Source organism: Protomyctophum bolini, assembly GCF_963924005.1.
Source record: "Protomyctophum bolini genome assembly, chromosome: 14".
NCBI classification, from domain to species: domain Eukaryota; kingdom Metazoa; phylum Chordata; class Actinopteri; order Myctophiformes; family Myctophidae; genus Protomyctophum; species Protomyctophum bolini.
In genome coordinates this window covers 16,250,613-16,278,243 of record NC_137875.1, presented here as the reverse complement: position 1 = coordinate 16,278,243, position 27,631 = coordinate 16,250,613, and the positions used below count along the sequence as shown (strand labels likewise).

The 27,631-nt window shown below is 44.4% G+C and overlaps 2 protein-coding genes across 2 annotated transcripts; one reads left to right on the top strand and one right to left on the bottom strand.

The window, feature by feature from the left end:
• Positions 1–2,252: 2,252 nt before the first annotated feature.
• Positions 2,253–6,429, bottom strand: prop1 (PROP paired-like homeobox 1; the record flags this gene model as incomplete). Its single annotated transcript, XM_080782881.1, has 3 exons — positions 2,253–2,633; positions 4,670–4,899; positions 6,342–6,429. 3 exons carry the CDS (start codon positions 6,427–6,429, stop codon positions 2,253–2,255), a joined length of 699 nt encoding a protein of 232 aa, XP_080639007.1.
• Positions 6,430–9,339: 2,910 nt separating this feature from the next.
• Positions 9,340–26,393, top strand: socs5b (suppressor of cytokine signaling 5b). The gene is made up of 2 exons (XM_080782249.1): positions 9,340–9,734; positions 17,326–26,393. Exon 2 carries the CDS (start codon positions 17,345–17,347, stop codon positions 19,049–19,051), a length of 1,707 nt encoding a protein of 568 aa, XP_080638375.1. The 5' UTR covers positions 9,340–9,734; positions 17,326–17,344; the 3' UTR covers positions 19,052–26,393.
• The last annotated feature ends 1,238 nt before the right edge of the window (positions 26,394–27,631 follow it).

Below are 27,631 nucleotides of genomic sequence, written 5' to 3'. Positions count from 1 at the left end.
GATCAAGAACTTTTAGCAGGAGATTTAATTGTTCCTATCATGCCACGCTTTAAAATGACAAAATGTGATCACACCATAGTCATAGTGCAATGAGCTCCATCTGTTGAAACTATACGTCAAGCCTCCCTTCTATATTTGCAGTGATGGGGGAAAAGTACTCACATCCTTTACTTAAGTATCAATACTGCAATATTATGTAGATATACTCTGTTACCAGTAAAAGTCCAGAATTTCATGTGCTTGAGCAAAAGATAAAATATACTTAAAGTACCAAAGGTCAAAGCACTCATTGACTAATTGTAAAATATTTTGAAAATACCTGAAATGTAGTGCTGAAGTGTGTTTTGTAATAATAGTTCAAATCTACAAAGTAACTAGCAACTAATGTTTTCAAATAAATATAGTGGATTATAAGTAAAAGTATTGCAAATTGGAAATACTACAGGAAAGTAAAAGTACCTCAAAATTACAAAGTACAGTTCTTGAGTAAATGTACTTCACACCACTGCATATTAGTGACTAATTTAATGAATGGCTGATCTTACAGTCAAATTGGACAGTGTCTCCATTCATGTCAGTCCACAATAAGAAATACAAAGGGCCCACACGCCAAGTTGTTTCAATTTACCCTACATAGATATTTTGTTTCTATAATAGCTTGGCTCCGTGTGGAAGGATCACTCGAGCGAGACTGACCATGATTCATAGCAGTGTTGTTTTTGTTGACTAAAACTAAGACGGAAAATGTTCATCGACTTTTTACAATTGGTTGCATGCCGAAAATAGCCGATCTACAAGCTCACGTGTGTGTGTGTGTAAAAACAGTCATTACGACGGCATCAAGGCCCGCCAAAATACATTTTAGTCGACTAAATCAACTGTAGATTTAGACCGCTAATATCGTATGACATTTAGTCGGCTGAAACTAGACTAGAACACAAAAACATTCCAGGTGACTAAAATATGACTAAAACTAAATGAAGTTTCATTCCAAAGAATATGAGAAATTTGCTGCAAAAAACAACACTGATTCATAGGATTACTCAAGGAGTTGGTCCCTGTGTTTCTTTACTCTGGGAGGGACACACATGTGCATACTACAGTAGATCTACCACTGTACAATTTAAATTATCAGGACTCAGGTCAGATAAGGGAACTTTCACATGCATTAGTGCCATCCAGTGGAACCGCCTGGATACTGCATGTCCAGTAGATATTTAACATGCCCTGATGAAGACCTGTTAGGTCGAAACATGTTGGCAGTTGCCTTTTTAATTTAATAAAGGTGTTCCTCATTTTTTAACTTTGTGTGCCCGGATCCTCTTTTTATCTAGATATTTAACATACTTTAGATTAGTCTGTTTTTTTTTTTTTTTTGTGAGGACCACAATGGAAATATAAATAATATGTAGTAGCCTACAGTTTACTGTAACGGACAATTTTCACCTTCTAATGTCCTATTGTCTTTGGCTCGTTACCTCACAGGTAATGGTGGGAGTGATCCTATACGCAGCAGAAACAGAAAACTAACAGATCCATGTCCAGTCATTGTTCCAGTTTGGATGTATTTATTGAAAGAAGTTGAGCAGTTGAAATGAACACATCTCCTTTCTGTCTGCCTCTCGCTGCTGGTAGGAACGTGTGAGCTCCCCTGTGTTTTCCTGCCAGATGACTACAAATCATTGACTACAACATGACGAAAGTTACCATCTGCTCCCGACCGGATCATAAACCCGAAATGGAATGCTGCCCAGGCTAGAGTGAGTCTAAATACACACCCAGGCCCCTTTTAAATCCAAAATAATATGTTCCGTTCTAGATTCTGGTGGTTTCATGGAACTGATGTCAATTTATTTGGTTCCATGCAGTTCCAAACCAACTTTTAGGGTTCTTTTGAACTAATTCATTTTCAGTGAAAACTGGTTCAATATTAGGCGGGGAAAAAATAATCGAACCAGTTCAACCCCGGTGGAAAATAAAATAAATTGCCATTGTGTCATTCTCAAGCTCGCCACAAAGTGTTCAGTAATATTACTGAAAATAGTCTCATAATAATGTCACCATAATGGCTCCTACACTAACTTTCATGGTTGTAATATTTCAAGTTACGCACGCACGCACACACACACACACACACACACACACACACACACACACACACACACACACACACACACACACACACACACACAGAAATTAAAGAATGCAATCAATTTGTGAGAGTAGCTATCTCTTTTTGGGGGTGTTTTATCTTAGCTCCAGTGAGAGACGGGGTCTAGAGCTGACATGGAGAACACAGGTGATGTGAGACTGGTGTGCGGCGGAGCTCCAATGCTCCTCAGTGGGCTGTACCATTCGTCGTGCTGGTGGTGCTGGGTCGCTGGCTGCGGTTGGACCGCGGGACACGGGCACTGGCCGACGGGGTGGTGGGTATACCCGCCAGGGGACAGCACCGTGGAGAAGCGGGGAATGTGTGCCAAGGCCTGGGGGTAGTACTGCCGCGCAATTCCTGATGACTGGACACACATGCCGCCCAGCAGGGCCCCGTGTCCCGACATCATGCCCAGAGGCAGCACCTTCTGGGAGGCCCGCTCTTGCTTGCGCTGTTTGGCTCGTCTGTTCTGAAACCACACCTGTTGAAGTGATTAAATGTCACATCATCAAACAAATCTGTTTTCATGTTATGGTCTGCATTTGGATAAAAATACTATCATGACTTCTCCTAAGCACATTAAATTCACATAACACGAAAGGTGTCAATGAAGGCGAAGGCTCAAATACAAGGTGTCCTTGAGCAATGTCTTGCTCAAAGACACTTGAGAGGAAACTAGATAAAGTGCCCCTCGTGGCACAGGTCTCCACCAGGGCAGGTCAGGTTGTGGCGTCCTGGTGGCGCTATAATAGGCCAATGTGAAAAGGGTGCCATTTCTTCTTACGCCTTGGATGGCAATTGGATGATTTGAGGCATTTTGTTCCAAAAATGTGTTTTGCAAAAATCCACCGCTATAACAGGCCAAGATTTCACGTAAATTGCACGCTGCGTTCATGATTTGAGGCTTTTTGTTCAAAACGGGCCAATCCTGCAAATTTTGAAAGCCAATGTTAGCCAATTAGGATGGAATATGAAATATCGGACAGATCCGTCTTGAACACATGACTATAGAGATAGTGTGTAACGATTTGCGGGATTTTTGGAAAGAATCTGGAGGAGTAATATAAAAAAGAATGTTTTTCAAAAGTCGGCCTCCTGGTGGCGCTATAACAGGCCGTTCTGGAAAGTTTGGGGCAGAGGTTCATCGTTGGCATCCAGGGAGTGTGCGTGCAAAATTTGGCACCGACCGCGTTAACGGTGCCGGAGATTATAGCTGTTAACAGACGGACGGACACACACACACTCTCTCCCCATGCCTTCGGCCTGGTGGAGACAACCAGGGAGGCGCTGGGGATCAAATCAGTAACCTTCAGGCTGCTTCAGCTACTCTACTTCTAGAGCCACTCTTACATTATGACGGCGCAATGTTGCATCCTAGACTAGACGAAGATCTATCAAGATCGAAACATTGTCGTTTAACTTAATAAAGTAATTATTTACCAAAGGAATGGTGTGTGGGCCCTACCTCCTTCCATAGCATCCTAGTCTAGAGGCGGGCCCTACCTCCTTCCATAGCATCCTAGTCTAGAGGCATTGGTTCTCAAGTCTGGTGGTGGTGGAGGGAGAATTTTACTTTTATAGATAACTTAACATTGAGTAGTTTACAGAGTGAAAGCTATAGGTGAAGTAATACAGTAGTTAGCTGTTTCATTCCAAAACAAAACAAATATGAACCACACGCCACATCCATATAACCTTTAGTTTAAAACGGATGTCTTTTTCTGTTTGTCAAATTTGATTTTAGCGACACCAAAATGTGAATAAATAAAAATCACACTTGTGTGAGGTGAGCGGCGCCTTTATCATCATACATCTTCATACTTCATCATACATCACATTTCGTGCTCAGCCAATCCACTGAGCACATTCCATGGTCATACGGACAGACACAAATGCACACACACTGTGCGCTCCAAAACAAATCTAAAACATGTTAATGTCATACAGCCATGCAGAGTACCAAAGTCTAAAACTGCTTCATGAAGGTTTTGCTCCATTCAAAATTCCATAGACTTTTTTGAGGGGCGCTAGCCGCTAGCTCCTCCTATGCCCAGCTTTTGAACACCAACATTGGCTTGTGGTTGGCTGCGTACCCCATAGCAATGATTTGATTGGTTGAGCAAAGTACATATTGAAGCTAAAAAAAGTGAGAACAGAAAAGTGAAGACGCAAATTGTGATTTACCGGAATGAGATGATGTATGATGACAGCGCCCCTCATTTCACACGGGTGTGATTAAGTCACGTAATATACAAATAATAAAATAAAATAAGTCCAGACTTATGTTGGTGCATGACTGAAAAAGTATACATTTATGCAAAGAGTACCATTACACACAAACTAAATAGTTAGGGATTATGTGTCATGCTCAGGGACACCTAGACATTGCCGGGAATCATACGTGGGACCTTGTCAGGAGGGCTCTGGTATGTGACCCAAGAAGGATGGTTTTGATGTCAGGATCAGGAATTTGGTACTCAATAGATTTCCTGTACATAAGATGTTCATGTTCCCCACCTGTATGCGCGCCTCGTTGAGTCTGGTCAGGCGTGCCAGCTCCTCGCGGTAGTAGATATCTGGGTAGTGGTTTTGTCCAAACGCCAGTTCCAGTTGTTCCAACTGCTTGTGGCTGAAGGTGGTCCGATGGCGGCGTCTTGCAGGGGATGGGTAGGCCCTGCTGTGCCTAGCCATTCCAACTCCCATGGACGTCTCACATGAAGGCCCCTTCCTGGCTGAGTCTCCAATATCTACAGTACACAGTAAAATACTCAGTGTTCGGTTAACTGAAATGAGTGTACAAATGGAACAAAATGGGGCCTCCATTTCGTTTCATTTGTATACAAACACTCTTCTGACTTATGTTCAGGGTAAAAGGAAGAGTTTGGGTGCTTGGAATGGACACAGCTTAAACCATTCTCTTTAATTGGAAATGTGAATCGAGGGTCAAAACACCAGCTCGTGTTTCTTGCCTCATTTGGTCTCCTTTGGTTTTCTTTAGCATTTTCCCTAAGTTCACATCATACAGGAAGTGGGCTACATTTGTCAGAGCACATTTCACTGATGGCTGTGTTGAAAAAGAGGGATTACGGCAACTTTTATGGCTGCTAGAGCCATCGGGCAACCTGAGAGCCAGAGGGGCTTTGGCTGCCAAAGCCGATCTCCTGAGAAAAAGTTACCAGAGACCATCGGATTTGACCAGATTACCACTTAACAATAGCTGACAAAGTGACTAATTTAATGGGAGTGAGATGACATTGTCTTTTCACATAACAGCCAATGTTGAGAAGAAAACTACTAGAACTGAAGAACTTAACTGAAGAAGCCGATGGGAAAAGACAATTGGATGACTTGTATTCATGTTTCTTTAAGCCTTTTATCTTATTTTACTGTTTTACCTGAAGGTTTCAAAATAAAGATAATCAAATCAAATCAAAAACACTAAATACAACACAAATTAAAATATGTTTATCAGATTTAACTTTAATATTTTAATTAATGTTGAAATTAGTGTGTTAGCCACTAATCCAATAATAATTCCTTTGTCAGATTCAACACCATTATTAAACATATTAGATGAGTGGCCTTTCTGTTTTACCAAAAGCATTGTCACCTTATTTTAAAGTGTACTGAGTTGTCTTCATATTAGCTCCTTCATCTGAGTAACTGATACAGAGTGACTATAACATCTTTATAATCTGAGCGTTAATTCATCCATTTGCAACTCTGAGTGTCCAAACACACGAGTTCAGTTACAGTAACAACAACTTTTTCTGGGGGAAAACCTTGAATATTTGGTCCACAATTCCATGCTGTATGTGTTGATACCATTAGGAGAGATAACAGGCAAACGTTGATCAAAATAATTATTTTACATTATCTAATTGTAGACGTCTTGTAAATTAAATAATGCAGATGTTTAACAATAATTTAACTTTTGAGAGTGCAAAAATGAAATCAAATGGACCCATTTGGTTTCATTTTTACACACGGGTCCATTTGGTTTCATTTTTACACTCTGAAGAGTTAAAGATATACTCTATAAGGGTCCATTTGGTTACAAACTCTCCATCATTTAGCTGGGGACCACCTGGAATCCTTTGGAGGAACACTGGTGGTCCACGGCCTCCTGGTCAGAAACCACTGGGACTACCACTGGTTAACACACTTTTCAATACATGTATGAGCTCACCTGCACTGGAGCTGACCGTGGCCATGTCTGAGTAGATCTCTATGCTCTTCAGGGCATCCCCTGAGCCTGTGGTCTTCGTCTGAGCCATGTCTGACGGTGTGTTCTCCCATGGGACAATCCGGGCTCCTTTATCCCTTCAGAGTAAACCATCAGCTAGATCTATCTATGACATCACAATGTAACCCCATTCGCCAACCATTGTGCATAGCATCTGCATACCCTCCTCACCTGTGTGTGTGTATGTGTGTGTGTGTGTGTGTGTGTGTGTGTGTGTGTGTGTGTGTGTGTGTGTGTGTGTGTGTGTGTGTGTGTGTGTGTGTGTGTGTGTGTGTGTGTGTGTGTGTGTGTGTGTGTGCGTGCGTGCGTGCATGCATGCATGCGTGCGTTCACAGTACACACACTACTGCTTATGATTTGTTCTTTTCTTTAGAGGCTTTCCTCCAGTAATTAGTTTTAGCACAAGCCTGCCATAAGACAAATTGCAATAAAGTATTATGGCCAACAGATGGCGACTGTGTGACAGACAGACCTGACACAGACAGACATGACAAAACCAAGACCTTAATTGTCACTGCTGATCTAAATCTCCTGTCAGTGGTTTTAATTCAGTGGTCCTTATTAGATCTTTAACTCTCATTTTACGCTATCAAGATTTAATTATTGTTAAACACCTGCATTATAGTAGGCCTACTTTTTGACAAGAAGTCTACACAATTAGAGCACATGACTTCCAAAAGTATATAAAGAAATAGGCTATAAAGTATCAGTGTTTATTTTGCCTTTTTTTTATCAATATTTTAGGTTGCATTACTGATGTGGTAAAGCATAACATGTCCACTCTGATACATTTTCATGATTATGAAAATATGGTTGATAAATGCATTAAAATTCTTACTCTGTGTTCACAATGTGCTACCATATTCTTCATTACATTAGGAGTGATCGCCATCTTTAGCATAAAATATGCCCCGTTATGTCCAAAATGTGTCCCCCTGGAAATAATCGGAATAATGGATTAAGCTGACAGCTGAATCTGACAGCAGAACATAAACTCTTTCAGAAAAAAAAAAGAAATCCTGTTAAAAAAATATTTTGTTTCGAAAAAAGTTACTGAGGCTGAAATGGCACTTAGTGAAAATGACGCACTTCCATCTATCCATCCATCTTCAACCGCTTATCCGTAGTCGGGTCATGGGGGCAACAGCTCCACCAGAGTGCTCCAGACTTCCCTCTCCAGAGCAACATTAGTGACTTCCTCCTGGGGGATTCCTAGACGTTCCAAGGCCAGTGAGTCGATGAATTTACTCCAACTGCGCCTTGGTCTGCCCCGGGGTCTCCTCCCTGTGGGACGTGCGTCGAGGACCTCCCTAGGGAGGTTCCCGAGAGGCATCCTAACCAGATGCCCGAACCACCTCAGCTGACTCCTTTCCAGGCGAAGGAGCAGCAGTTCTACTCCGAGTCTCTCTCGTGTGACAAAACTTCTCACCCTATCTCTAAGGGAGATGCCAGCCACCCGTCAAAGAAAACTCATTTTGGCCGCTTGTATTCGCAACCTTATTCTTTCGGTCATGACCGACACTTTATGACCGTGAGAGTAAGGGCCGATTCATACTCCTATTTTAGAGCCGAATAAAAGTCGGTTCGGCTCTGTAGTGCCTACAATGTGACGTCATTTGAGGTTTGGGGGGTCGGGTACCGTCCTAAAGTCACTCGGTGCTACTACAGCGCCGAAACAGCGGTAAAATAGGAGTGTGAATACTGAATCGGCCCTAGGAATGAAGATTGCTCGGTAGACAGAGAGCTTTGCCTTCTGGCTCAACTCTCTTTTCGTCACAACAGTGCACTTGAAATGACGCACTTCCCATTTTCAATTTGACTTCTATTTCCACTAGCCTACATCTCAGAGGCAAATATTGTAGCCTATACTTTTCACTCCACTATAGTCTTAGTTTAAAAATCACACCCGTGTGAAGTGATGGGCGCTAATATATTAAAGTCTAACTCATGTTGATTAGGTGATGTGATGTTGATGTAAAACAAACGGCATTTAATGTTTGTGTTAGGGACAAGATGTAGTACAAGATGGCGTTTTTAAAACAAACATTGAACTAAAAGCAAACATACATTTCTATTCATTGTCAATGGAGTTTTTAAAACAAACATTGAACTAAACACAAACATTAAACCTGTATATAGGAGGGCGGCGGGCGCCCCTCAAAAATACTATAGAAAATAACACTTTTTTACTCCAGTCGATCTACAAGCTCCCACCGCTGCGCCTCGTGACGCGTTGTGAGCTTGTAGATTTTTGAAAATTTGTTTGACCAAGTTTGACTAATTTTAGTACAAGGGCAGGCTAATACTAACGGGACAACACCACCATGCACACCAGCATCACTTCAACTCAACATCCACGTTTCCAAGGAGCTGCCAATGGAGGAGCTCCATCCTCCGTCTCTCCGTCCATTGGTGCAATGTCGATGCCTGTCATCGTGCCGACGAAGGGAGTCCCGCCCATATATATCTATGGTCCCGCCCACACACTCCCAAAGCCACCGGTAGACTAGACTTCGCCCGTACCACCGACCGGGCGAGAAAACAGCCAATCTGCAAGCTCACAGCACGTCGAGAACCTTTTCGTCCGTGAGCTTGCAGATCGTGCATTTTTCAAGGACTTTCCCTATCCGCCGAAGAGTTGCCTAAAGGAAGTCGTGCGATGATGAATATGAACCCTTGCAATGTGACTGCTAGTTTATATTTATCTGCAAATAAAAATTACGTTAAAAAAAAGGAAACATAATCAGCTAAAATATGTAAATGACAATAAATGTATTTGAAATGATATAATATTCAGTCACCCGACCCCGGCCCCACGTCGCCATTCATTGGACCGCAGCGGTGCCACTCCGGCTCCGCTCCCCGCACCACGCGGGGCCACCGTCCGTCCGCCTCTCTTTCAGCTCTTTTCTCCGCTTCGGCGACCGTCGTCATATTGGGCTGTCAGGAACAGGAACGGACCACGGGTCGAGAGAAAAAAAAGAGAGAGAGAGAGCTCGGAGAGAGAAAAAAAAGGACTCGACCATGAAAAAGAGCAGACTGTCGCGTCGCGGCGGCATTTAATGAAGAATATTTTTACGCCGTTATTATGGAATGAATTTGGTCGAGTTTTGGTTATTTGAAAAAGCATCCGGAATGAAACCGACTCCAACTCCAACGAGCCCGGGCAGTAGTTTTTTGGTTTGGTCGGACACCGTGGTGGACGGCCGCCGCCGCCGCAGCAGCAGCAGCAAGGGGGATGATGATGATGATGATATGTGCCTGACTTCTCCTCCTGATAGCCATTTTTTGCAGACAAAGAGAGCTGTTGAGTAGGGCTTTCTAAAAGACAAAAGGGTAAGCTGTGATATTCTAACAAGCCTTTATAAGGGCTGTCTAAGATCATGACAATGTGGCCCTGCTGCTATGCATCCCTCGGCGACATCGCGTCGTTTAATTCACGAGTAATTTTGTGTGGATTTTCTTTCTTTTTTTCTTCTTCCTTACAAGCTAACACGCTAACCTCGCTAGTTGGGCAAGCTAACGTAAAAGCCTAAAGATACCAAGGAGGTGACAGTGACGTCACGTGGAAGTTTTCCTAAGGCTCAACCACTCATAAGGGCACAACTTGGTTATAATCTATCTAGTATTATTGCCAACCTTAATGATACAATTATTAATTATTATTTACGCAAACCACGTATCCTCAACCGAAAAAAGGTTGAAAATTAATGTCAATTTCAGCTTAACATTATTACACCGGTGTTTCTAAAAGGGCCCGGAGGAATTCTGCCACACGACGCTTAGTTGTGACATAAGTGTCGATACCTTGGTATCTTCATTCTAGACATGAGCTAAAGGGCTAGCATGCTAGTAGCTAACCTAGCAACACGGAGCTACTGCCTGCCTGGGAACACTTCTCTTGACAGTTCGTCTGCGGGACGTTGGGCAATGTGCAATTTGCCTTAGTTTATAACCCCCAACTATACATTTTAACTACTATTGGTATAGAAACGCCACACCACACGTCTGAAAGCGAGATTAATAAGAAGACAAACGATAGCTCGACTAGAGCTAGTTGGCTCTGGATGGACCTCTATTGCAAGACACTTCAGTTGGATAGCTAACGCATTTAGCCCCGTAACTGTGACCGGGGATGAGTTGGGCCTCCAAGCCCCAAACCTCTTGTAACAGCAGACAGTACTAGCTGCATCTCTTGCATTACTGTCTGGTAGGACATACCGCTAACTGCTAGTTAGTAATAATAGACAATTAGCCCTAACCTTAGTTGGTACTGATGCGACATGATTTCCACTGTAGCTATGGTGCATATTGGCCCAAATGAGCATCGGTTGCTAGCCGTTTTTAGTGTCAGACTATGACACATCTGGTAATAACTGCTTACAAGTAAGAAAGATGCATAGTGCACATCATTGAACGCCAGAAGGTAAACCACTGATTTGAGCATGCAGCTGTGCTGTCCCATAATGCAGAAGTTTCTCATATAAATAAAATAGTTAATGTCTTCAACTCGGATGAGGGAAAAGGCAGTCAACGTTTTACTAGTTGCCAAGTTGCCATCAAGAGTTTGGCATCTGACGTGAGTGACCGGTGTTAAAGAGTGCAGAAATGCCATGTTTCAGTTAGTTTTCACGAAGCCTGCCACCCCACACCACGGCTTTCTGGAAGTGAGACACCACAAATATCTCATTTACTCTGGAGAAGGCTTCCTCCCTTAATCTTGTCCGCTCTCCAGCCCACTCTTAGATCACTAGGATCCCTGGAGAATGGGTGTGTTAGGCTTTCGAAGAGCAGAAGTAGCCCAATTCTGTTCAGAGGCAGGGCCTTAAATGGGTTGGAGACTGGTTGAGCCATTGTCAGTGGTTGGCATTCACACAAATTACTAGCAGATTACTGTACTTTGAATTTAATTAGCCAAGCAGAGCTTATTCGCCCTCGAGGCTAAACTCTTCTTAGCAGTACTTGGTCTCATTTTTGTTTTACTTTTTGCAACCTGGGTGGAAATTAACACCAGGCATAACGTAAGCATTAAGTCTACTAGCATCAGGTAATCAACCATTGTTAACTTCGGTGGTTCCTTTCTATTCCAGAAATCCAAAAAGTCTGCACACTTGGAATACCACCAGTGGACAGGAGACAAAAATGTTTAGTTTCCCACCCAGGTTATAATTTCACATCCGTGGCTCCTTGGCTGGCTCACACAGCAGACCTGGGCATTATGTGAACTGAAGTATGTTGTTATCCTCTTTTGATCGTCATTGTTTATCCAAATTTGCCTCTATTGCAGTCTTAGTTGGGGCCTATATTGTTGTCTTGCATTTGTCTTGTTCATTGTTCATCCACTAAACGCAAGGTAGTGATACTGTGCGTGGAGATCTTTTTATAAGGGTCTCACCCTTGCAGTATTATCTTTGGTGTGTCTTGGATGGCTCATTGAGTTCCTTTGATGCCTAATCAGAATGGAGCATCCTAATTAGGACAGAGGCAGATTAGCTAGCTGACCCTGTAGCACGCACTGGCAGGGCATGTCAGGTCTCTCCTCCCGCTGGTCATTCTGTCACACTGACAGCTATGAGCTATGGATAAACCTGGATCATTCAGGGACAAACTCACAGCTCAGCCACGGACATGTTTGGTAGTCTCTGTGGCTCCGCCAATATAATTTGACCAGTTTATGTTAGTCGACAGAAGTGTGTAAAAGTTGACATGATGACAAAGAAAATGCCAAGTTAGATTTTTTTTTCTTTCTTTTTGTTGCACAGATCATAAATGTCACCTATGGTATCTACAGTATTCGCTTTTTCCAAAAGGCCACCAATAGGGCAACCTAGGTGAGCGTGTTTCATTCCGCATTGCTTGTTGTCACTAAACTTGACCTTTGACTATGTCAGATTTCCAGTTATAGATATTATATGATGTTACGTTGTGAATGGATTGATAATATTGACAGCCTCAATAGTTTTGAAATCCCTTAGTGTGATGGTGAGTAAAAGTTAATTGAAATTAACTAATTTGGTAGAGGTTTAGGACAGGTGTTGCCACTTGCCATCACATATTGGTGAGATATTTTCACTAGTTCTGTACATATAAAAACATGTCATACTTTGCAGTGAAACAGCTCTCAAAGTCACACTTTTAGCACACAAATGCATTTGGTATAAGGTTGCCGAAGCATACCTTCTGGATCTTTGTCCTAATTAAATTAAAGGACAAAATCAACACTATCTTTATTTACAAAAAACTCAGAACTGGGTTTTGTATTTTAAAACCGTGCAATGCAAGTCAATAAAGAGAATATACTGGAATTGATATAGTAAGGGCCGGGCTACAATGAGGACTGAAATGGCTCCGCAGTGCTATGCTGCCACTAAAATCAATGGAACCCGCCTGCGGCGCTCAGGTTGTACGTAAGCTCTGTACTCGTACGTAAGCTCGCGTGTATCTTGGAAAAAGAAAAGAAAACGGAACTCCTCACGTATTGTCGTTGCAGACACCTACAGTAGCTGCGTACGGTTACGTCCCCAGTGTAGAAGTAAGTCAGGAGAGGCTTATTGTCGCTATCGGCCAGTAACATGTGGAAGTCTGTCCCCGTTACAATGCGCTAGACCCCTGGGAGATGTATTGCTGAGGTGGAGCGCCACACCTACCATCAGTTCCCAGTACTTCCCGCACCTAAGCCGTTCTACTCATACACTGAGTTGGTGGTGCCCGGGATCGAACCATGAGCTCTGGCCGACTGAGCGACCAGTAAGACCTCTTCTCTCCTTCAGTCATCTAGAAGAAGGTCATTGGATTATACATGGTGCACCAAATTGTAGTATAATCACTCAGAACCATGTAGCGTCCACTGTCCATGGACCCTTGATGTCACTCATTTCAGGCCTATATCAGACCCCTGATATACACTTTAAAATTGCTTTATAATTGTGCATGAGGCGGACTATAAGTTGCTAGTGTAGTAATGCTAATATTGATTAATTATACTCTGCAACAGAAGCTAATGTTGATCACGTGGCCTTATTTTGGCAGTATTTATAATCATACTTTTTAAGTCTGACCAAGTAACATGTATCACCTGAACTATAAAAAAGTCATTACACACACACAACAGCATTTGACATTTCTAGATACAAATGCTGGCTGTCCAATGTCTTATAATTGGGAAGTTTGTTGTTAAGGTGATTAGCTAGCAGAAGTATAAAGCATGCCAACCCACATGGAAAAAGTCATCCTCCCAAGATTGATGCGATATAACATTAGCCTCACAATTCCAGTCTGTCTTCTTCACAATTCCAGTCTTGGAAGGAAGGCAAGGCAGAAAAGGGTTGTCAACATGATGCAAGATTGATTCTTAAAGCCACGTTTCATGTTACCGAAGTAGTACTCTCAGGGTAGGATAGTACAGCCCGGTCTTTCTTAAACCCAACTTGGGTTGTAAGGATGGCTTGTCTGCTTGACATAGATGAAAGAGAGCCCTAAACCTAGATTTAGCCATTTCAATTAATACGGTTTTTCTTTTACAGTTTCAAAAAATTACGGCAAAGCCCTGTATTCTTTGGCTTCAAAAGCATATTTATATGAATAAAATCTAAATCGTACAAAAAACCTCAACTGAGATATAGGCTCTGGAGAAGGAGTCCCTCTGAATTGTGTTGCATAGTAATACAGAGTTAGGAGTCGCATAGAATTCTTACCAAACCTCTGCTGTTCTCTCCCATTTCATCTACACAAAAATCCTGAGTATTAATTTACCTTGCACTCACAATAAGGGTTAAGTTTTACAATGAAAGTTTATCAGAGAAGTGAAATAAACCAGCACTGCTAGCTTTTTTTCCCCATACATAGTTACAAAAAACATAGGATTTTACAGTGTAGTACAATTGCCCTTGTGCTACACTGTTACCCCCCTCTCGGCACTCAAATTACCCTAAATGCTTGTGGTCACTTTTGCATTAAGTAAATGCCTCAAACTCAGCGTCTGAAAATGCAGAGGGTAGACCTCCAATGGACTGCTAAGCTAGACAATGCACTGCACTCACTCCAGACCTTCTGGCCTGGTGTGCAGACAAACTTGGAGCACAGAACGAACCACAGTGAATGAGTCATGTCACATCTGGTGATGCAGCTTAGTGGCTGACAGCTTGAGAAACTACGTACTCCATCTTCACGGCAGCTGATTTGTCCCATGCCGCTGTTTGTTTCAGGACTCTCCGTATTCTAAATGTCTGGTGACCATCAAGTGGGGATGGTTTCATAATGTTATCTTCAAAGGAACTCGGCGGCTAGAATATATAATCGGGCCAGGGTACTTGCCCGGACGTCATGAGTTTGGTTAGTGATTGCCTGTCCTTGTAAGGGTGGAGGGAGTAGTACACAGTAATAATATATATTCTATTTATGTAAAAAAATATTTTATCGATCTAACTTTGAGTGTACAACAAGTGTAACCAAATTTCTTTTTTTACTGGTTACATTTATATGCTAGTATACTCCCTCCACTAAAATCTGCATATAGGCTGTCATGTTCTGGGCACTAGCCTTGTTACATGTACGCCATGCCACACAGTCCTGTCTGTTGCAGCTGAATGTGCAATTGCAATTCCATGTTGGTCCTGTCTTTGTCAGTATATTCAGACACTAGGTCTGCCTTGGCTGCAAGTGGCCAATGTTAAGCCAAAAAGTATTTGCGAGTGAAGTCTTAAAGCTGCACTATGTAACTTTCCTCTTCTACAGTGCACCCATGCTGACATTTCTTTTTTCCACTGATCTAATGGAGCCTACATGATGCTTGCTCAGGGCCCTCAGGGGATGAATTGAATCTTGACAATCGGGTCAAGTTGTGTCAGATTGTGTGTCTAGGTGAGACATTTTGGCTTTGACACAATCTAAATGTCTCAATAGAAGAGCAGGGAGACAAATGCAACCACTCCAATTGTATTAACCGTCTGCCCGCCAGGATTATATTCAGTGATTTCACTTAATTCAAATAGCACTTATGTTTTTGTTTTGTTGTGATAATCCTCTGTACTAGTGTGTGCTGACCATAATATAAGGAGTTCCTCCCTGTCCCAAGTTAACCCCTGGGTGTCAAAAGACCGTAGGTTTCTTTTTTGGCTAGGTGGCCCAGCCTTCCTCCAATCAGGATAGAGCGGGGGCGGGCCTTGGTGTGTGTGCTGTTGGCATGTCGCATGTTCCCCCACTGTAGTGCATGCATGTGCACATCTTGTTGTCGGGCGGACCAGGGTTTTTTCCAAATCACCCAAATCACTCCTTTAATCTAATATCGCTCATTGCCAAGGGTTTATCGCGCACAACCCGTATTTTGAAGGGCCAAATATCCGTAACCGGATGTTACAATGACAAAATGCTGTGTGTGGTGTCTTGACCGGTTGTTCTCTCGGTCGGTGGTGAAAAACCTTGTTTTCACCAGAAACAACATTCATTGCACCGATTTAGAGATGCAGGCCATTGAAAGAAGCACATAAGAGTGCAAGTGGATGCACGCGCATCCACTTGCACATGAAATATTGAGAACCATTGACAAACATTAGATTAGATTCAATTTATTGCACATTGTATACAAATACTTTGACAATGAAATGAGGTTTTTCAGAAAACTGTCAGGATTTAGAAGACATTTGTAGAATCGTCCTCAGGTCTAAATGGGTTAACATAACCTCAAAATTACATTTGATTTGTTAATTCTCTTACAAACTAAGTCAATGTGTAAACTGTAAGTCGTCAGATTGGCTGGAGTGGAGATGAGATCTCGTCATGTGGGCATGATGCAAAGTGAATATTGAATGGCACGGAAACTTTCAGGGTTGGATGTCTGATGCGAGTAAACCATACAACAAAAATGAATGATAATCCTGCCCTGTTATCTCCAACTAGATGCACAAAGTCCAACAGCCATGAGTTAAATAATAAAACTTTATTTGTATAGCACCTTTCATGACATGAAATGCAGCTCAAAGTGCTTTACAGAGCAAAAGCAAGGCATAAAACATTAAATAACAGCAGTAATGCAATACAGTGAGGACATGAAAGGGAGAAATGGTGGAGTGAATCCTTTTTGAGATTTTGTGGTGTTTGCTTGTCCTGTGTTACCTGTGGTAACTATGCTGTTCGCACTGAAATTCACATCATTGGAAACAAGCAGGTTGGTTCTACTAGTGCGTCCAAATCCCTGTCAAACAGGGTACTGCAATGAATTGTATGTGTGTGGCCTGTCTGCTGCTGTTACAGGGAAAAGGTTTTGGTCAGGTCTAGACTGGCTCTGTAATACAGTACATACCAACAGATCAACTGGGAGCAGATCCCTGGGTTCATTTATAGCCGTGGCCTTGTGTCCCTGCACGTCTGCCTGGCAACTCCTAACACGGCCGCTCTTCCAGCTATCCCACCTCACGACTCAGACCTCCCGGTACACTCACACCATGTCTAATGGTAAATTAAGTGGTAACTGGGGCATTTATATAGCGCCTTTATCCAAGGCGCTTTACCGATGCAATGCGCCAACCTGCTCATCGGGAGCAATTTAGGGGTAGCCCGCGGGATCGAGCTGGGAAGCTTCTGGTTCCAAAACTGGCAACTGAGCCACTGCTGCCCCAATGTCTAATTACAACTAGAGCAGGGGAATGAAACATAGGACATTATTCTATGTACTTTACTTTTGGGTGGGAACCCCTTTTGGTGTTAGCATTATGCTATGCTTTAGCTATTTAAAAATAGCAAATCTACAAGCTCATAGCGCGCCACCAAGTGGCGTGCTACGAGCTTGTAGGTCTGCTATTTTTGAAAAATCGCAGAACCACTGACATAGAAACATAGCTTTTTCAGAAAACTGTCAGGATGTAGAAGACATTTTTAGATGGTCAAAATGGATTAACATGATGTGATGTTTCCCCCTCTCGTTCGTTCACAGGTCCCGGGGTCTCCTATCGATGGAGAAAGTGGGCAAGATGTGGAGCAACCTGAGGAGCAAATGCCAAACCCTCTTCCACAGCGACGGACCCGGGGGAGAGAGCGGTGTCGTCGAGGCAGACGCTGTCCACTGCGTGCTGGACCTCGGACAGGGAGGCGGTTCGGCCGATGCCCCGCCCACTTCGTCGGCAGCGTCCAGCCCCTCCAGGAGCATGCTGCCGCTTCCGCTGGTGGCGGCGGCGGCGGCAGGGCGACGCCATCACAACTGCGTGTCGGACATCCCTCAGATAGTGGAGATCACCATCGACAAGGACACGGAGGATGTACGGGGAGGCCCGGGGGGTGTGCCTCTGGCCCGGAGAGACTCCTATTCGCGCCATGCTCCGTGGGGTGGCAAGAAAAAACACTCGTGTTCCACCAAAACTCAGAGTTCCCTGGAAGCGGACAGGCGGTCGGGGCGCTCGCGGGGGAGTCGCCGGGACAGGCGCTACGGCGTCAGCTCCATCCAGGACGTGGGAGACTCTGTATCCGGAGCGCGCAGCCTCAGCGCTCGCTCCCTGCGGCAGCGGCTGAGCGACACGGTGGGCCTCTGCCTCCCGCTTCCCCCTCGCCGACGCTCGCGCTCGTCCAAGATCCCCGTCGCCTCCAAACGAAAGATCCACCTGACGGAGCTGATGCTAGAGACCTGCCCCTTCCCCCCCGGCTCGGACCTGGCCCACAAGTGGCACCTGATCAAGCAGCACACGGCGCCGGTCAGCCCGCATTCCTCCACCGCCCTGCTGGACGCCTTCGACCCGGCCCACCCCTCCCCCGAGGACGAGGAGGAGCGCCTGCGGGAGCGCCGCAGGCTCAGCATCGAGGAGGGCGTGGATCCTCCGCCCAACGCCCAAATCCACACCCTGGAGGCCTCGGTGCCGGGCTCCTCTCTTTACAAACTGGGACCAAAGATGGCTCCCTGCCCCGGAGACTCCTCCGGGGAGGGACGGGGCGGTGGCGGCGCCGCAGCCGGGTCGTCGGGGGCAGGCGGTCAGGCACTAGGGGCCGTGGCGGCCTCGGCCCAGGACTGTGACTCGGAGGAGGACTCGACCACCCTCTGTTTGCAGGCCAGGAGGCCCAAGCAGAGGCACGCCTCCGGGGACGGCAACTCGAGCCGGCAGCAGCAGCAGCAGCAGCCGGGGCCTTGGAAGGTCCACACGCAGATCGACTACATCCACTGCCTGGTGCCGGACCTGCTGCAGATCACAGCACTGCCCTGCTACTGGGGCGTGATGGACCGCTATGAGGCGGAGGCGCTACTGGACGGGCGGCCCGAGGGCACCTTCCTGCTGCGAGACTCGGCGCAGGAGGACTACCTCTTCTCCGTCAGCTTCCGCCGCTATAACCGCTCACTGCACGCGCGCATCGAGCAGTGGAACCACAACTTCAGCTTCGACGCACACGACCCCTGCGTGTTCCACTCGAGCACCGTCACGGGCCTCCTGGAGCACTACAAAGACCCCAGCGCCTGCATGTTCTTCGAGCCGCTGCTCACGGCGCCGCTCCACCGGACCTTCCCCTTCGGCCTGCAGCACCTGGCGCGCGCCGCCATCTGCCGCTGGACCACGTACGACGGCATCGGCGCCCTGCCGCTGCCCCCGGCCCTGCACGACTTCCTCAAGGAGTATCACTACAAACAGAAAGTACGAGTTCGCTGGCTAGAGAGGGAGCCGCCACTCAAGGTCAAATAGGGGGCGGGACTTGACCCCTGTTGGCCTGCGCACATACATGCTGCAGGAGGAGTACAAAAAAACTTTTGAAGACTTTTGAAAACCCATTAGCCAATCAGAAGAAGCCATACAAACATGGCTCTTCTGTCAGGCACAGGAGGTGGGAGGGTTGATTATAGGTGAAACGAGCTATACAAGATTCATTCTAATCTCTTTATTGTTTTAGTTAATACTTACATCACAAAAAAATTACATATGATTATATTCAGTATAACGCTGTCTGGCAAGCACATGTTTTAGTGTTGAACAGGTTTTTTTTCTTTTTCTGACAGGGCGGGAAAGAGCAAAATCTCTTCTCTTTACTGTTTAGTGCTAATTGTCTGCCTGATCCCAGAACACCACCTGCCTGTAGACCTGCCTGCATGCTTCCCTTATTCATCCCAAATCTATAGTTATTAGGACCACATGGTTAGCTATGTTGTACAGTTCACTTTGTGCTTTCTTTTCTTTTCTTTCTTTTTTTGCTTGACTAAGCGCCTCGTAGAGCGCCTGCCCAGTAAGGGTTTTGAGGTGTGTGTGTGTGTGTGTGTGTGTGTGTGTGTGTGTGTGTGTGGGTGGGTTGAGAGGGCGTCTGGTGGCGCTGTTAGCAAAACTGCAGTCAGAGCTTGTCCCATGGATACAGCCATGCAGATGCACCCCTTGCCATGTTTTCTTTCTTCTTTTTTTCCCTTTTAATAAGGAGCAGTATGAACTTAGCCAGGGACAGGGGACATATTCTGGTAGGATCTGCACAGTTCAGGACAGTACATCAGGTGCCCTTTTAACGGGGCAAAGAGAAATGTAGTGTGTAGATTATACAAACTACTATGTATTTATTACGTACTGCGCCGACGTATGCAGAATCTTATCGAACTGCGTTCTATGATGGTGCAAGCTGAATTGGTTAAAGTTGGTCTTTCCGCTGCACACGCAGTACTGATGTTACGGAGGAAGACTTGGTTTCTGGTCTTCCGGAAAGATTTTGACAGTTCCTCCTCCTTGCCGCCATTATAGTTTTCAAAGCAGTCTTGTCAATTCTTCACTTGCCACGGGCACTTTAACTCTGTAACTCTGTGCATGCAGTTACTGTATGTGTATACACTCACACTCACACTCACACTCACACTCGCACACACACACACACACACACACACACACACACACACACACACACACACACACACACACACACTCTTTCTGAGATTTATTTCCAAGGGTTACTACTGTCAAACAGTCTTGTGTCGTGGCTTTTTGGTGCTTTTTGGTGAGAATTAGACCCCGCCTTCCTCACACTGGTAATCTTTTGAGTGGCCTCTGTCACGCCGGTCACACTCGAAGGGATACTTTGAGTGTAATTAGTCTTCATCTGGTAGTCACACATTGTGCCAGCTATAGCTGTAAAGCCCGCCGGTTTGAACGAGGAATTCCATCAAGCCATTTCAGAATTGAGAATTGCCGAGACAAATGTTGACCCACCAAGTGGCAGGCGAAGACTAATAAGGAAAAAGCTGAACCGGCACCCCCTCTTAACCACCTTCAGCCAGTCCCTATTTTGGGATTCATTATAGGCAGTTGTTCCAAAAATTAGAAAATGGCAGATCTATGAGCTGCGGCGAGTGTAAGTGGTTAATGACTACTGTTACTAAGATTACGGTTTTTACAGAGTAATGTAGTAAGAGAGTGCTGACACGCTTTGATCTCGCCGCAAAGTGGGGTGCTATGGGCTATAGAGGGTATGCACATGCATAAAGTGAATGGGAAATAGAGTGGCAAAGTGACATGGCAAACTGAGTTTAATGTCGTTTAATGCAATCCGATAGGACTGTTCTGTTTGGATGTATGGGCTATCAAGGCCAGAAAGTAGTTTTATGCATAACTTCTGGGTATGATGATGATGTCACGCATACCCTCTATAGTTCCAAACATTGGAACTATCCCATTGAGATTGAATGAGCACTTCCGCATTCCATTGTTACAATGGGAGTCAACGCTAGTGACACCACTCTTACTAGATTACTCTGCGTTTTTAGAAGGAGAGTATTGCCATTGGCCAATAGATACACGATACAATACATTGAAACATTTAGAATACAGAGGATGGCTGACCTCACAAACGGGATCATCCCGTTGGTGGAGAATTGCAGCTTCCAGGAAAATGGCAGCATTATTTTTCTTCAGTGTGTAGTGCTCTTTGACTAATACAGACAATTGTGTTTGTCTGTATATATGTATATATAATAATACATCTGTATGGTGTGTAATGATAATACTATACTACTCTGTATGGTAGATAATGATAATACTATACTACTCAACCAGGGACGGATTGACTCCTACGAGGGTCCCTGGGCTGATTAATCTTTTAGGGTCCCCCATAGTGTTTTTCAAACGCAATCAACAGGCAATGAAGGGTCCCCAGAGCCCTTTTCAGGGCCAGTACCGCACGGTCCAGTTTCTTCGAAGGGGCCCTGAGAGCCAAGGGCCCCCCGGGCCCGATGGCTAATTTGGTCCTGCTCTCACTTTGGTGACAGCTGGGCCAACTGGTTGATGGTGCAGCGGATGATGGTGTGGAAAACTGCCAGCGGAAACTGCCATCTTCGTTGGCAGTTTGTACATCATTGCAAAAAAAAAAAAGTACGGATTGTAGCTATAATTTTAAAAAGAGCATTATGCAATGAAGAAAAATCTCAAGTCTGTTCTCTGTAGTTGTTGGGAGTTTGTTTGTTTGTGTAGTCATTTCACTTCTGTTTTGTCAGGTCCCACCAAGACATGCAGTCATTGCACGGTTGTATTGGAGGGTCTGACTGTAGTAGGCTAGCCCTGAACTCTCGGAGGCATTAGAAACTTTCCCCCAGTTGTCTTGATTATATAACCTAACTGTTTCATCTGAATGAACTCCATTATATGACCTAGGTCTAGGACATGCATAATGCTGGCTGGCTTTGTCATTTCCATGGAGAGTTTGCATCACGAAGAGAAAATACAACTTGTAACCTTTGTGCCTTTTTTAGAAAGCTGTCCCTTTTTTTTCCTTTTTAAATCTCGTTCCAGTTCACTTTTCAGTGAAAATATGGTGCATGAAATGCCCCAGCACGGCACCTCCAGACTAAATGAGACTGAAGAGAACGGTGAAGACAAGGTGCATGAGCTCTGAGCTCACCTTATTCATGGTGCACGCTAAAATAATAGTGTACGAAAAAATAAATAAGTGATACTAATCTAAAAAGATTTAGTGGTGCTATGTTGTTGTTTTTTTTTAGCTAGGGGATTGAGTGTAATAGTTAGTAGTAGTTTTGTTATGCCCATTTTCACTCACTAAAGCATGCATTCGTCTCCCCCCTTGTCACATTTTTGGCTTCTGTACCCAGTAGCCTTTGAACAATTCCTTTTTGTCTCTAGTGGGTCCAATGTCAGCCTGGAATCCATGTCAGTCCTCTAGTCTAAATGGCTTCATTTGATGCCCAAACCTGATGGCAGATCAGGGTGGGGTGGGCATGTAGGTTAAAGACTGCTCATGTGACTTTTTTTTTAACAAGTGGCCTTGCTTCTGATGGTAACAGTTGTTGAGTTAGGCTTCAGAAAGGTGCATTTATCATTTATCAACATTGTTGTGCATCTTAATCAGTAGGAATGACCCATTGTAGCCACACTCTCCTCAAGAAATAAAATCCAGAATAGACTTTGTGAGTGAGTTGGGCATGCATATCCGTGTATGTGTGCATTTTAAAGGTCAATTTGAATCCCATCAGAATGAGTCACGAACAACAGATGTGTCAATGCATTTTTATTCTCTCCTACATGAATATATATTCATTGTGACCAAAGCTCTCAAAGGCTCTTTCACACCAGTTAAGCTGTTCTAACTAGCAATGCTTGTCGCTATCTCCATGGCTTTATACCTCGATTAAAAGTAATTTATTTCAATAACAAAAATTTCAAGTGGAAGATGAGAATTATTTTTCAAGATATGGGCCGTCGTTATTTTTAGGAAAAATAAAATAAAGGACAATATTGTGTTAATAAGGAATGCTGTAGTAGGAGCTGTTCCTTATGTGCTTCAGAAACGTATAATACTTACCATGATGAATGATGGAGCGCTTTGGTCTTTGTTAGCATGGCTGAAGTACAGTCGTATTCCTGTCAATTAAAACATTTCAGAACATATATGGTGTGTATGTTAGGGTATTTTAATTGCAAGCTATAGTAAATGTGGAAGTTCATAAAGCTATTTCTTTTTCTACACTAAGACGGCATGACTTCAGTTTTGATTTGTAGGCAAACTGATTAGTTTCAATTGGGATAGGCGGGTCTAACGGTGGAATCATGACACATCTTGCAGATATGAGTCCCACACTCACTGAACCCCACCAGAACACACACACACACACACACACACACACAACACCAGCTTGCGTTTTGAAGTCTGAAATATTTCCCCCTTCCCTGCACTTTGTTTTCCAGAAAGCTTGAATATTGCATGTTAATCGCCCATGTGTATTAATAAGAAAAGAAAACACACAGAAGGGCTGGATAATTATTTAGGGGGGAAAGAAGATGACATTCAAGTCGCTTGCATGTGCACTTATATGTTTCGAGCCTTGCATTTGCAATGTCAACTGCACATGGTATATCTGTTTGAACACACGCATACACATACACTCTCTCCTCCTCTATGCCACCTGTCTATCATGACCCGGCCTAGTGCTGGCAGGCAGCTCTTGGCAGTGCCCCACCCAAACCCGCGGGTGCTAATCACAGGCTAATTTTACCCCTCCAGCATCTAAATTTACCGGGCACTAAAAGGGACACTGTTGACTAATGGGTGCTGTGTGACTCTTCTGCTTTCCCTATAACTCTCTTCTCCCAGACCACATCCTCAACATCACCCTGCTGATGCGGGGATACGTGGTAAAAACTGGACTTAGGGCCTTTTGTTTGTGCTGTAGCACCCGTCTCTCTCTCTCTCTCTCTCTCTCTCTCTCACACACACACACACATACAGTCACACACACTTCACCCAGCCCTGTTAGGGAGATGTTAGGCTAAAGTTAGCATTAAAGAGAGGAGAGTGAGCGCCTGGCTCACACAATGCCCCATTGAGTGCACTGGTTTCCTGCAGTGGGGAAACTAGGCTGCATTGGGGATAGCATGAGGCGGGGGATTTGCTGAAGGTAAAATGGCACTTTAATTGTGTGTTTGTGTTGTGTGTGTGTATTTGTTCAAGGTGTGGAAACGTGTTAGGAAAAGGAGCAGTGATGGTGGTGGTCCTGGATTTCATTTGTGTTCAGGCATTACAAGCAATGTTGTTTTAACCTGACAGTTCAAGTGTTTTCTCCACCGTGCCTCGGTGGTGTGTGTGTGTGTGTGTGTGTGTGCGTGCGCTTGTGTGCGGACAAAGCCACATAAGAGGGGATGCAGAGTTGACTGTGAGGCGTAATGGCAGGCGACCCCTATGAACTATGTTTTGCGTCCCCCCGTCCCCAAATTTCACCTTGACAACCCAGTTCTCGTTCTCAGGCAGGCCCCGCCCCAGTGCAAGGCAAAGTCCCAACCAGGACTTGGACTCTCTCAACTCCAGTTTTCCCTATGGGAAGTTTTCTGAAGTTTTAAACTGTAGCACGTTTTTGCCATAATATGACTTGTAGAGTTGGAGAATAACTATATTGCTAAAAAAAAATTAAAATAAAAATAGTATGTATGATGAATGATGTAATAAACTGGTGAATGGACATTCTATTCAGCTGTAGTGCACCGACTGTCTGCGTCACGTGCAAGCTGCACAGTCAGACAAAACTCTTGCGAACACTCACCTTTTTGACACTTGCGTTGCCCCCCCCCCACCCCCAGATACTATGATATCACGCCCTGTCATCCCTCCCTTACGGACTTAAACATGGACCACGTTAAGCCAGCACCCCCTCTCCGTGTACCCACCCCCACCTCCTCCCCCCCCCACCACCACCACAACCCCCACAAAGGGAAGAACAAAGATGGGTGTTTACATGTAATATTTTGTGTTCTGAAGAGGCTAAAAAAGAAACTAAACAAAAAAAACATCGTGAATTTAACTATTTTGAACTTATAATAATAATAATTATTATCGTTGTTAGAACGACACTATTTAGCTGCACTATTGAGAGCCATGTTTTGTAGCAGGAAACCACTGGGTGCGGTTTGGATGGGACGGGGAGGCTGGGCAACTGGCCAGCCCTGTCCCCTTCAAACCGGTATGGATGGGATGGGGAGGCAGGGCAACTGGCCAGCCCTGTCCCCTTCAAACCGGTTTGGATGGGATGGGGAGGCTGGGCAACTGGCCAGCCCTGTCCCCTTCAAACCGGTTTGGATGGGACGGTGAGGCAGGGCAACTGGCCAGCCCTGTCCCCTTCAAACCGGTTTGGATGGGACGGTGAGGCAGGGCAACTGGCCAGCCCTGTCCCCTTCAAACCACAGCTCCACTTGGTGGAAGCAGGTCTGGGACGGTGCCCCTCCCCAGCCCAGCCCCTCTGCTACGGCTCATGGTTTCTGCTTTTAGAGGACAGACAAACAAACAAAAAATTACTAATTTTAAACAAATGTTTTTTTATCATGTTTCCCATATATTTTTTTTGGAAAGCTGGGTTAAGTGCTATATCTAAACACGATAGAGTAAAAAAAGAAAAAAAATGAAAGAAAACTTAAAAAGAAAAAAAAAAAAAAGATGTATGACTAAATAATTATTATTTTTCATTATTACTTCTCCCTAATATGCAAATGGAGTGTACTGTAACAGTGGTTGCAATCCTCAGTCACTTTAATGCTGTAACGTGCACATTGGTTGCTGTGAGGATGCGGGTGCCGAGGCAACAGGACTTGACAATGATGATGGGAACCAATGGTTGTCATTCTACAGCTGCCGCTGATGTTCCCAGAGACCGCCTTATTCGTTTTCTGACCAATCAGGAGAGCCCCTCAAATCCAGGGCTCCAGCCACTTGGGCGAACCAAACTTTAGTCAGACGAATATCGCTGTTCCATTACTTTCTGCTTTTTTTTTTTTTTTGCCCTTTTTTTCTTTCTTTTTTTTATTGCCGGAAAGGTAGGATTTGGAGAGTGTAAACAAAACATAATCATGTTCACATTTCAGTGTCTTTGTTGTTCCGTGTATCTGCTTCACTGTTTAATGGAAAAAAATTACAAGTAAAAGGAAAAAAAAAACCAGTCGTTTCTTTCCAGTATAACCCTGTTCATTTTAAGAGCCGTATGATGCGACACGTGTAGCTGTCACTCTTGGTGCTTGGCTTATGCTTCATTGTCTTAATATTCCAAATAAAAACTGTTAAGTGTAATCCACGCTGCAGGCTCGTGATTTGACGTGGGACATGGTCCCTCCCTCGCCCCTTCTGGTCTGCTCAGTATTTGTTAGATGTTTCGGAAGCAGTCAGTGGGTGACTTAAGCAATATTACACGAGAGGGTGTGTTTTAACGTGATTATTGCCACGACAGTGTTGCGGTCAGGAACGAGACGTAGTCGAGTTCCGCAAGCATCACTGAAGTGAAATATCTGTATGTTGTTACGGGACAACCCTCCCAGAAGATTTTAGTTAAAACGTAAAAACAAGATCTACAAGCTCGTAGTGTGGCACTCTGTGCCGCGCTATGAGCTGGTAGATCTGCTATTTTTCCATAGCTTTTTTTTGTTATAACATAATGCTTAAAACACCAAAAGGGGTATCCGTCTTGAATGAGTAAAACCCACTATTCTTAGTAAAAAACAGAATTAGAATCTATTTATAGTGCCGCTGCCAGAATAGGCATGCTGGCGTTCAGGACTTCAGGTTAAGTTGCCTCCAAATTGTCACCCTCTACAACAGAGTACTATGATGACTTTAAATGTAACAATCTCAACAATTTAAAGTTGTAATATTTGTCCTATTTGAAACAAGTTCTACAAAAATACGTACATCTGTGTGTTAAATAATGTCTTTTTTTACAGGGGGCACGGAGGCACAGTTGGTAGTGCTGTCGCCTCACAGCTAGAAGGTCCTGGGTTCGCTGGGTGCTGGCGGCGTGTTTCCTCCTCCACGTCATCAGTGCCCATACCCGAGGCGGGGTTGGCGAAAGGGCCTTTCTGTGTGGAGTTTGCATGTTCTCCCCGTGTCCCCTAGGGTAGGTAGTAGGTACCCTCACAAAAACATGCAGTAATCCTGGTCTCTAAACTGCCTCCCCCTGTCCAGCCGGGGCGCCTGATGGAGGGGAAAGGAACTGGTTGGAATAACGTGTTCCTTCCACGCGCTACGTCCAACCAGGGAAACTCCCCCCTGTCAGGTGTAAAGGAGCAACTTGGACACTCAAGCATGAAGGAAGCATGAGTTAAGTCCGTTGCTCTCCCCAGGTTGGCGGAGGGTGTGTAGAGCCCAGGATCACATTAGATGATTGACACAGGGGTGAAAAATGGGTTACAAAATCGTGGGATAAAAAATATATAAAAAAAAAAAAAAAGTCTTTATACTGTGTGTTCTGTGTAGTCCCAACGTATAATCAAATTGGGAGTCTTTTTGGACATTGGTTTTCAAAGGCTAAATTG